At 42.8% G+C, this 12,090-nt stretch overlaps 1 protein-coding gene and 1 long non-coding RNA gene across 5 annotated transcripts in view; one reads left to right on the top strand and one right to left on the bottom strand.

The window, feature by feature from the left end:
- The window catches only part of KCNMB2 (potassium calcium-activated channel subfamily M regulatory beta subunit 2), a 198,357-nt gene that overhangs the window by 172,324 nt on the left and 13,943 nt on the right, over positions 1 to 12,090 (top strand). The window contains exon 3 of one of the 2 annotated variants that reach the window (XM_077880401.1): positions 9,711 to 9,860. In XM_077880401.1, the coding sequence (XP_077736527.1) occupies positions 9,711 to 9,860 (150 nt within the window). Of the gene's footprint in view, positions 1 to 9,689; positions 9,861 to 12,090 lie in introns of both variants that reach the window. The other variant, XM_077880400.1, reaches the window with a different exon arrangement.
- LOC144302758 (uncharacterized) overlaps positions 1 to 12,090 on the bottom strand; it is a 217,537-nt gene that overhangs the window by 74,200 nt on the left and 131,247 nt on the right. The window lies entirely within an intron of this gene.

Raw genomic sequence — 12,090 nt, forward strand, 5'->3', positions numbered from 1 at the left:
TTCCTCTGCTGAGGATGCTCTTAGTGGCAGTAATCATGGTGATAATGAAGGTGATGATGGCTGATAATGAATCTAGATAATTAAGGTCCTCAAGTTAATTATTTGGAAATAAAATAACTAGGTTGTCTGGCAGCACTGCCCGGATCTGCCAGTAGTTCCTCCACCTTCACTTTCTTATTCTGCAAACCTGGCCTCTGTGTGTCTGCTTCTCCAGCTGTGCTTCTGCAGCAGTCCCCGAGGCAGGGCAGCCGGCGTCCTCAGCTCCTCCAAAACACCTCGGGAGCACAGCCAAGCTGTCGGGACCCTGGCTTCCCTGGGGCTCGTCAGGAAACAGCTACAGACAGGCAGAGCATACAAGTGGAAGGAAAAGTCCACCAAACATTCTGAAGCCAAACATCTTCTGGCTCAAGGGAAATTGAAGTCAATTTTACATTTTTTTTTATTCATTCGTGGAATTCAAAACCAGTCCTTGTTCTGACCCACTAGATGCAAAACACTGATTTCTATGCTTATCCTCCATTCCACACACGAGCAGTAGGAAGAAATACTGTTTCATCTCTGAACAAACTTCTTTGTTAGGTGAGCTTAGTTTAATCCCCAAATTGCAGGTGGCAAAATAAAACAGCATCGACAATAACTAATTCAGAATTTAAAGAGACAGTTTAATGGCTGAGGACATTACGGCTGAGTTTTTATCAAATATTCTCTGGATTGTTTTTGTTAAATAGTGAGCTGATATAAAGGACTTTCTATCGTGTGAACACACAGAGGATGATGATATAATAAGCCTCTGCGTACTCTTCATTGACGCTAAAAATATAAAGCAATCAGAATTTTTTAAGCCCTTCGGATGCTGCCCTAATAGCACCCTCTTCCCTATCCCAGACCCTATCCAGAGATAACCATCTTTCTGAATTTTCTGTTTATCACTCCCTTGCTTTTTCTTCATGAGTTGATCACATTTGAATCTTTAAACCATATACTGTTTACTTCTGAATGTTTGGAGACTATAAAGGGGAATCACGGCTTATGAATTATTCTGCAACTGACTTTTTTTCACCAAACGCTGTGTTTCTGTGACCTGTCGATGCTGATGTGAGTAGTGGAACTCCTTTTCTCTGCTGTGTAGCCTATTAGTCGTCTACCATTTATCCATCCAGTCTATCGCTACTAGACATTTGCATCATTTCTAGTTCTTTTTGTGCCAACGATGCTGCTAGGTCCCTCTTGTCCATATCTCCTTGCATACTTGGTACAAATATTTCTTGGGATATGTGCCTAACTTGGGAATATTCGGTTCAAAAGTATGCACAGCTTCCACTCTATCGGGTAATGCCATTGCTTCCAAAGCTGCCGTCGATGTGACTGCATTGCTCTGCAACGTTGCTGGGGTTTTCAGATTCTCAATTTCATTAATCCAGAGGGAACTGTGCTTTCAATTCTCATTTCTCAGATTACTAATAAGACTTAGCCTATTTCTCTTGTTCTTTTCTGTGAAGTGCCTGTTCAAATATGTAGTCAATTTTTTCCTTTTTCTTTTTGATTCATAGAATCAATATTCATAGAATTCATTGAATTCATAGAATTCATTGAATTCTTTGTAAAAATTTATATGAACCCTTTGTTTATTGTGTGCAAGTAGCTTCTCCCAGTTTGATGCTTGTTTTCACTTTCTTTATGATTTCTTTTCATAAACATACGTTCTTGTTTTAATGTGTTCTAAGTGATTTTTTAAAAATATTTTGAAATCCCTTCCTACTCTTTGCAGTCTCTTTCATATTTTGTACATTTGTCTTTCACAATTAGGTCTTTAATCATCCAGAGTTGACTTTTGAGTTTTGTGACGTAGGCATCCAATTTTTTTTCCTCTATGGAGAACCAATTGACCCAGCACCTTTTATTAGATAGGATATCCTTCCCCAAGGATCTCAAGGCACACAGGTGTCATTTATTAGGCTTCCACATATGCATGGATATGTTTCTGGATCTCCATTTTGTTTCACTGGGCAACTTTGTCTACCTCACACAGGCACCACGCTTGAGCTCACGAACTTTATCATTGTGATAATCTTGATATCTAACAGGACAATTCACACGCCTGTTCTTTTGTCATCAAGAGTGTATTTGCTATCCTTAGATGGTTGTACTTCCATTTAAATCTTAGAATCAGCTTGTCAAGTCATACCTTCCCTGCTTGGAATTTTTATGGAATTTCTTGAAATTTTAATGGAATTTTATGAAATCTATTCATTAACTTGTGGAAAATTTGCATCCTTCTGTCATCAAATCTCTCTCTGAATATAATTAATCTCTACATTGATTTGTCTTCCCTAATATCTCTCAATGAACTTTTACAATTTCTCTAAAGAGAATTTGCATATAGTTTATTAAATTTATTCCTAAATATTTTTATTTTTAATGTTAAATTGTATCCTTTTATAGGCATATGGAAAGGGAAATGGTATATCAACTTTTGTTTCAACTATGCTAATTTTCTAGTTAATTTTAGCAATGTATCTATAGATTCTTTTATATGTTCTCCATAGTCATATCATTAGTGAATAATACATTTTGCTTCTTTTTTATCAGTAAATATACCATTTATTTATTTTTCTTGCCATATTATATCATGCCATATATTAAATAAAACAGATAATAGTGAACATCTTTACTTTGTTCCTGTTCATAAAGAGGATCCTTTAAACATTTCACTATTAAATATCAGGTTTACTATATGTGTTTCCTCTACATTATTCATCACATTAAGAATGTTCCCATCTATTTCTAATTCCATAAAGGTTTTCATCATTAATGGATGTTATTTTTCTCTTCATATGATGGTAACCCTTTAATATGTTTATCTAATCTGTAACATCAATAGATAGTCAAATGATGACCAACATTATTATATTCCTGGGATAATCCCAAATTGGTCATGATGTGTTTTCACTTTTATGTACTCCTAGATTTAGTGAGTCAACTTGTTTTTTAAATTTTTGCATTTATGTTTATGAATGAAATTGGCCCATAATTCCCCTTTTTATGTTGTCTGATATGCTTTCAGAATCAAAATTTGCTAACCTCATTAATAGGTTGGATAGCATTCTATCTTTTTCTATACTCCAGAATGATTTGTATAATATAGGTAGAACTCACCTATAAAACATCAGAGCCCGGTATTTCCATTATAAAGATATTTTAAGTTTATGAGTCTAATTTTTTTAATAATTTAGAACTGTTTAGATTTTCTAGTTATTTCTGAATCAGTTTCAGTAAATCATGTGTTTATAAGAATTTGTTGTATATTTCAATAAATTACCTATTTCAAAGTTCTCAACTCTTTTGCTTTTAAGTTGCTTTAAGTATCCTCTATTATCTTTCTAATCCATGCTGTATGTGTATTTATGGTTTTTTCTTAATATTTATCTGGCCCTTCTCTACTTTATTCTTAATCAATCTTGTCAGAGATTTGCCTATTCCATTAGTTTTTTCAAAAAATGAATTTTGAATTCATTGATCCTTGAATATAATTTATCTTCTATCTTTTATTATTTCCCTCTCACATTTTCTTTTAATATATTCTCTTCACCTTTTTATAACTCCCTAAGTTAGATGCCTAGCATATTAATTTTCAGGCTCCTTTCTTATCTATACAAGCATCTAATATTGTACATGTCTAACTATGTATTGCTTTAGTCACATCCCATTAGTCACCCTATAGTGTTTTTATTATCATTCAGTCCTAAATAGATCCTAATTTATCATGTCTTATTCTATGACCTATGAGTTCTTTGGAACTCAATTTTTATTTCCATATATACAGCCATTCTAGTTACTTTTTGTTACTTGTTTTTATACCATTATCACACTAGAGCCAAATGATATGGTCAATATAAAGATAATACTTCTCAAAGGTGCTATAGGTTATAAGGATACCCTAACTTATCTAAACGATTCACATAATTTTCTCTTTCCTTCTATATTTTTCACTAAGAACTTTCTATCAATTCTAACATGCTGGTAGATCAGGCAAAAAACAAATAAAAATTATAAATTAAGACATCACCGGGAAATTGTATAATCTGGTAAGTTAAAGGCAGGACTAAAAAAGAACTAACTCCTACTTCTGTTTCCATAATTTTGCTCTCATCCTTTGTCTATTATTCATAAAACAATCTTACAAGACTTCCTCAGGAGTCTTGTAGATTAATAAGTTTATAATAATATTAGGTTCATGGACAAAACTTCTCATATCCATGACTATATTAAATGTGACTGTCATTTGTTCTCAAATTCAAAGCACATTTCACCCAATGGTATGTATACTTTAAAAGACTGGAAAAAGAATAATAATTAGATTAATCAAAATGGACTGTATAAAAATACGCCTACTAATTCATGGGGAAAAAATTTTAAAAACATGAAATCTGGAACTTTAAGAAGAAGCACATCTCAAAAACGTGGAAGGCTTTGGACAAAAGGCAGAACAATGGCTACTTGAATCAGCGCCACTCCCAGCTCTGCCGTGTGAGGGAGCAGGCTCAGCGTTCCTGGAGCAGAAATGTCTAGGCGCTCTGCTCAGCTGCACTCAGCCATCCACTGCCCCACAGATTCACCCCCAAAGGACCTCACAGAAGACTCTTTTCCTTGAAGTCTAGAAATGAGACTTCCTAGTGCCAGGAAAGCTTGAAGTTATTCTGGAAAGATTAGTAAATTTGTTAGTGGTAGAGTCCACTGGGGACTGATAGGGAAAAAATACCAGGAGCTTGTTGCCACCTAGGTTCTCTGACTTACTTGGTTTCACTTGGCCACTTAGCCTCCTTACACTGGCTACCTCACAACCTAAGCACACCGTAGCCATTTCTAGCCCACGCAAAAGGAACATATTTTGTGACCCTAACAAACGCAAGAGACTGAGCTGAGCCTACAAGGATGAATGTGGTCTGGCTCTAACTCTTAAGCAGCTCAGTATTCGTTAGGCCAAAATGGCATAAATACAAATATTCAATATGTTAAGTATCATGTGAGCATCTCCTCCAAGTAACTTCAGATTTACAGAATTCTTTAATTTTATTCATATCTTCCCTACTTCTCTTTCCCACATGCCCCGGGCCCTCTCACCAATCCCACAGTTCCAGGACCACTGGCCGACCTATCTTCCTGCCCATTCTGTGCCCTAGCACTCTCGCTGCCTTTTGTTCCTCTGATAAGAGAGTCTCATTAAAGCCCACAGTGTTACTTGTTCCGAACACAAATGATGCTTAGATCTAAATTTTCATCTCCCCTGCCACTGCTTTTTTTTTCTACTCCTCTTTATTAAACACATGAAACACCGGGAGTTTCAGAATCCGCCTCTATCTCCAGACATAAACTTTTCTAAACAACCAGCCACACTAACATGAGTGAGTACTCATGTACTTTCTAAAGTACAAATGTGATTATAGAACTTCAGTCCTTAAATTTCATGGTTCCTCTAACTTCAGAAGACACACAAGATCCTTTATCTGGCCCCTGTGTATCTCACCAGCTTGCTGCCTGCTGATCCAGATCCTAGAATCCAACCATACTCAACTACTCCTATTCTCTCTCACATCTTGCCTAGATACTCTTCTCTTTCTCAATTGTTTGCTCATCAGAAACTCACTTCAGTCTGTTATAGGACCCTTTATCCTTGCCACTGAAATCAAGTTATGGCCTTCAGCTGGGCACACCTACACCACCTTCATGCTTATAAAGCATAGCCCTGGGATGGTTTACTACCGCTAATCTGCCGAATTTATTTATTTATTAAGATTTTATTTATTTATTCATGAGAGACACACAGAGAGGCAGAGACACAGGCAGAGGGAGAAGCAGGCTCCATGCAGGGAGCCCACTGTGGGACTCGATCCCAGGCCTCCAGGATCAGGCCCTGGACTAAAGGCGGCGCTAAACCACCAAGCCACCCATAATTCGGCTGCCCATAATCTGCTGAATTTAAATAGGGAAGACTAAGGAGGAAGATCTACACACTTCACTCCTTCACCCGAGCTCAGGACGCTATGCTTGTGAGGCACCATCAGCCTCTCCCTTCTTAGCCGGAGCAGCAAAAGTCCCTTCTTGGAAACCCTGAAGAGTAAGGACATAAGAATCCCAGGTTTAATACTTTCTACCATTTCCCCAGTGATCCAAGCCAAGTACTTGGGCATAAATCTAAACTACATCCTTCTGACCTCATCATCCTCTACGTTCTATCAATCACCAAACCCTAAAGTTTTATCTCCACATATTTCTCCATACATCCTTTTCTCTCCAACTATCCTACCTCAATCCTACATCCAGGCCTCATCATCCTCTGCCAACACTACAGTAACAATTTCCTAACTCTTTCTGATTTGTCTCGTCCCGTTTCTAACCTAATCTCCACGCTGCAGCCCGAGTGATCATTCTGCAACTCAGTTCTGATTGTGTCACTCTCTGACAGCCTCCTGTTAACCTCAGGATAAAGGCCAAGCCCTTAACAATGACTTACAGAACCTTTCATGACCTACTTCCTTTCCAGAGTCATCTGCCCCCCTCCCCCTGCCCCACACTCAATCCAGTGATATTGAAATGTCTGTAGTTTCTGACGGTCATCATACTGTTGCAAATCTTCATCCCTTCTTTCACGTGAGTCCTTCTGTCTGAAGGACACTTGAGTCCCCATCTCATCGCTGCTTCCACCTTGAAGACTCTGCTCCGGGCATTACCTCCGGAAAGCCTTCCCTAACCTCAATGCCCCATTGCTTCCTGTCCTGCTCTCAGGCTGGGAGGTCACTTCTCTTTTGTACTCACTCTGTGAGTCACTCCGTCATTGAATTCCCTACCCCATGTCGATATTTATTTTTATGTCCGTCTTGGGCACAGGCCCTATCCCCAGGAATCAGAGGTTACCAGCACTCAAGGTAAGTTCGTAGACTTAACCTGAGCTCTTTGTTCTTACCAATCATCCACTCCTTAATTTATCCGTGAACTCAATCCTAATAATTTATTGATGAATTTCATGGGTATGTCCCACCCCACTCATCCACTCTTTTTGCTGAGTAATATCCTGATTTCCTAGATGCCTTCGGCCTGTGTGGAAACCAATCATTTTCCTTCTTCTCTAAAAATTCCAGAGCATGCGAAGAATGTTTGTTAACTACTTCCAAATTGTGATTTGTTTTTAAATTCCTCATTTGAATCGTTTTTATATGCTTCTTGTCCTGGTGACATAACTGACTGATTACACTGCATCTTTCATGAGTGTAGACCGACATAAATGATGTGGAGCGACAGCCTAATCCTCCGGAACTGTGAGACTACTGCTCTCTCTTTGCTGGCTTCCATCTGCAGGAAATGCAAATCTCAGAGGCAGCCGTCAGAATTAAATACACTTTGATAAATAATAGCCTAGTAACATCACATTACTTTTTACAACAGCTCTTTGAAGTCAGTCGGAGACCGAGCCCGGCTCTTCCTGCCTACTACTGGCTTTAGCAGCTAAGGGGCACAGCTTTTTTGCTTTTTTTGTTTTTTTAATTCAAGTTAATAAAGAGTCAAGCCTAAAGAGCTTTGCTATAAATCTTACATTTTCCAAAGGAAATCTCAGGAAACGAATGGAAAAACTTAGAGGGTGGGTAGTGGCCTCTCTACAGAAGTTAAAAGCAGAGCAGAGCCCCCCTGTCTGGAGAACCTGGGCTCGGGAACAAGAGAATAGTGAAAGATAGGGACTGGGCTTCTGGCATTGAGGATAGCGAGCAGCAGGGAGGCAGGGCCGGGAGGAGCTAGAAAGGACGCGGCCACAGAAGCACGGCTCCTAGGCTCCTGCTTAGCTCCAGGAGGCCGTCCCGTCCCGGAGCACATGGCTCAACAGAGGCCCTGGATATACACACGATTGTACACACGATTGTACAAACAGCAGGCTCTTCTTCCCTCCCCTGCAAAGTCCCATTCTGGATTCTACTCTGGTTCCTTTTTCAAGCAACAAGAATGACTAGTGATAGAAATTTTAAAGGCAAATCTCAAGTAATTCCTGTGTATTTGGGCTTCTTGCCTAAAGCTAAAAAACGGAGTAGAAGAGTTTCTTCCTCCATTTTCAGCTTCTATTTGTCTTTCTCTCAGTTCCCAGGCCCCGAAGGCCAGCGACTCCCCTGCTCCTGGACCCCTACAACCCAAAGCTCCCTTCTCAAAATAGAAACCGCAGGAGGTTGTGAGCTGCTCCCTCCCTGGTCATCTGCTTTCCCAAATCCCACACTTCTCAAGTGTCTCCCCAAGCATCCAGGCCCCCCCAGCAAGCTCTTCTTTTCTGTCCTCTCCTCCAGATCTTCTTTCAAATCCAGTCTTCCACTCATAAGCTTTCTACATTATTCATTTCCATGCCATTCTGTCCTTTAGAAATTCTTTGGAAAATTGTAGCAATTTTAGAATATTTTGACACTCCTGTCATGGAGCTGTAGCTCCCTACCCCATTTTCTTTCTTTCTTTTATTTTTATTTATTTATAAATTTATTTTTTATTAGTGTTCAATTTGCCAACATATAGAATAACACCCAGTGCTCATCCCATCCAGTCCCCCCCTCAGTGCCCGTCACCCAGTCACCCCCACCCCCCACCATCCTTCCCTTCCCCCACCCCTAGTTCGTTTCCCAGAGTTAGGAGTCTCTCATGTTCTGTCTCCCTTTCTGATATTTCCCACTCATTTTTTCTCCTTTCCCCTTTATTCCCTTTCATCATTTTTTATATTCCCCAAATGAATGAGACCGTATAATGTTTGTCCTTCTCCGATTGACTTATTCCTACCCCATTTTCTAACGGGAACATTTGTTTAACACTTCATGTCAGTCATTCTGGATAATTTACTTATGTCATCTTGTTTAACCATTACAGTGCAGTTAAACATTATTCCTACTGGGCAGGAAACTGAGAATCGGAAAGGCTGAGGAATTTGCATTGATCACAAGGTATTAAGCAGGGAACTCAGGAGTCATTTTGGTCAAGTCTCATGTTCTTTCTTACTTTATGTTTCTGCTCTAAAATAAAATAAAAAAATATTAATCAAATTATCCAAAGTTATGGAGTCTGGCCCTGACTGACATTTTTTGAAATTCACTCAAGTGTTTACACCTATAAGGAAAAAGGCTGTGTCACCCGCCCACATTTTCACATTGCTTATAACCCTCAAGCCAGCAGAGCCCTAAGCAACCCTGAGCATGAGAAAAATGTCAACCAAAATAACCTCTGTCTACTGCTACTGAAGGGAAATCAGGTATTAAGTTGATGGATTTCTGATGTCTAGCGCCGTTTATATGAACTAATGCTCCATTAGGTATTCAGAGAGTATAAAAAGATCAATGATGACCAGCTGGAGGTTAAATGGCAAATCCAAAGCAATATTTTAAGGGTTGAAGGGAGTGCTTTCTTTCCTCAGATTTAAGAGAAGGAAAAGTATTTCCAATTAGACACGGGCCCCAAGCAAAGCAGGGCGGCTTGTCTCTGCTCAAGGGTGGTGCGTTGCGTGTGTTGGGGGGCAGCTGTCAGTCGCGGGCTGGGATCTGACCGCACCGGGGTCGGTTGAGGGCTCGTCTAGGCACCTCTGTCTGAGGAAGGCTCGGGCAGAGAATTGCCCGCTCTTTCGGGAGGTGCTGATTTACTGTGAACTTCATGTAAGACTGTATTATTTTCAACCTCAGAAATATTTACCAAAAAATCAGGGACCACGACCTCCTGGACAAAAGGAAAACCGTCACAGCACTGAAGGCAGGAGAGGACCGGGCCATTCTCCTGGGACTGGCCATGATGGTCTGCTCCATCATGATGTACTTTCTGCTGGGAATCACTCTCCTGCGCTCGTACATGCAGAGGTAATGCCTTTGGGTGGTTGGGACGCGGCCCCTGGTCTTCTCCTTCCTCTCCCGTAGCTTATCGGCCCTAAGGTCCTCTTCCTCCACCTTCTTTCCCAATAAGGACTTTGTTTTTTTTTTTTTTTAATATTTATTTATTTATTTATTTATTTATTTATTTATTTATTTATGATAGTCACAGAGAGAGAGAGAGAGAGAGGCAGAGACACAGGCAGAGGGAGAAGCAGGCTCCATGCACCGGGAGCCCGATGTGGGATTCGATCCCGGGTCTCCAGGATCATGGCCTGGGCCAAAGGCAGGAGCCAAACCGCTGCACCACCCAGGGATCCCCCAATAAGGACTTTTAACGGTGCCTGGCACATAATATTTTTAATAATGTCATTGAATACTAATGATGAAAGTAGTTCTGCATATATGCTGCCTACTGTGCGCAGGGACCTTCCATACGTGACTTGCTCAATGCTCACGGAGATACTTCACAAGAGAAGTAGGAGATGAGTATACTCATTATAAAAATGGCAACACTGAGGCTCAAGGTAGTGATGATTTGCCTAATATCACACACCTATAGCATATGGTGGAGATAAGATTCAAACCCACACCCCACTCATTCACCCCACTCCTTCCCCACTCAAGTCCCTCTTCTTGTCCCTTGTCACCGCTGTTGTCCAGCATCGTTCCTTTCCTGCCCACGGCCCTCTTCATCACCCCACATATTGGTGGTTCTCTACTGCACGTTTACAGTTCCTGAGAATCGTTAAAAAATACTGATGCCCGGGGCCCCCCACCATTGACCCCCAGAAGGTCGGGTTTGAGGGTCTGCAGTGGGACCCGGTTGCCAGCATCTTTCAAAGTCCCCGCCCCCGGGGACCTGAGTGTGTTCTCAAGACCGGGAAACACTGCTGTGCATCAGCTTTCAACCACGGCAGAGTCTGAGCCCTTTCCATTTTGCTATTTGCCCTAAGGTCACCAAATAGGGAGGCAGTTAAATACCAGAACCGTGACGGTATCGCCCCCGAGCTGACCGCGCCCGGAGCCGGACTCCAAGCAGGGGGGCCCGACCCGGCCTCACTAGCGGGAACGTGGCCCGGTGGCTCAGCTTAGGGAACGAGGCCCTTTCAAATGAGAAGTTGAGACTCCGGTCTGAAAGAGAATCGAACATTGTGTGGCCTTCATTTCTCCACCTAAACTAATACTTTCATTTTAGAAGCAAAATCCAGCAGAAATACAGTAATTTGCTAGAACCAAGGCCCCAGCTTTCCCATCTGTGGCCGCTGGCTCAGTGGGCCGGGCCGTGGGCTGCGCTCCTCGGCGACCAAGCGCTGGTGCCTCGGGCCTGCGTGCTCACTGGCTCCGAAGCCGCGTGCAGATGCTCACGTCTGCTCAGAACCATCTAGGACTCGTCCCCTCTGTGTAAGCGACACCCGACCATCCGGGCCCCAGAGAACACTTTGCCACCCCAGAGGGTTGGGGCCGGCATCCTCCGCGGGTGCAGCTGGGCCGCAGAGGGAGGCCGACCCGATGCCGCAGGAGGGCACGTCGGTAGCACAGAGAACACGGTGATGGGCTTGACCCGCAAGTGACACTTTGTCGCGCGTGCATCTCTTTGTAATCATTACTTGATTACTTGATCAAGATTATCCTTGATCATAAAATTACAAGTATTTTGGAACGAAAAACCGGCCAGTGGGCCACTGGGGGTTGGTTGGGTCTTTTTCAGTCTTTCCAGTCGAGGTCCCAAGGGTCGAGGTCCCGGGGGTTGAGGTCCTGGGGCCCTGGCGCAGGCCATCGGGTGCGGGGCAGGGGGGCCAGTGGCCGAGGAGCCCGCCCAAGCTGCAGGGTGGTCAGCGCGGCTGTCCCCACCGGCCCGGCCCTGGCCTTTCCCGAGCTCTGACCCTCACCTTTTAAGAAAATTAACGCCCGACTTGCAAAGTCGAGGAGTGTCTATGGCGCAGCGACAGGGAGGACAGGCGTTCGGGCCACCGCTTTCGGCCCAGGGAAGGGCGACGGCCCCTCACTGCCCCGTGGGAGGCGTGGGGAAGCGAGTCACCACCTGCACCTGTCAGGGCCCCTCGGCTCTGGCCCCCGGCCCCCCGGCCGTCAGCGGCCTGGACGGGTGTAGGAGGCCTGGATGGGTGTAGGAGGCCCAGATAGGTGTGGGAGGCCTGACGGGCGTGGGGAGACCCAGACGGGCGTGGGAAGGCCGGGACGGGTGGGGGAGGCCTGGATG

This window comes from Canis aureus, chromosome 31 (assembly GCF_053574225.1).
Source record: "Canis aureus isolate CA01 chromosome 31, VMU_Caureus_v.1.0, whole genome shotgun sequence".
NCBI lineage: Eukaryota > Metazoa > Chordata > Mammalia > Carnivora > Canidae > Canis > Canis aureus.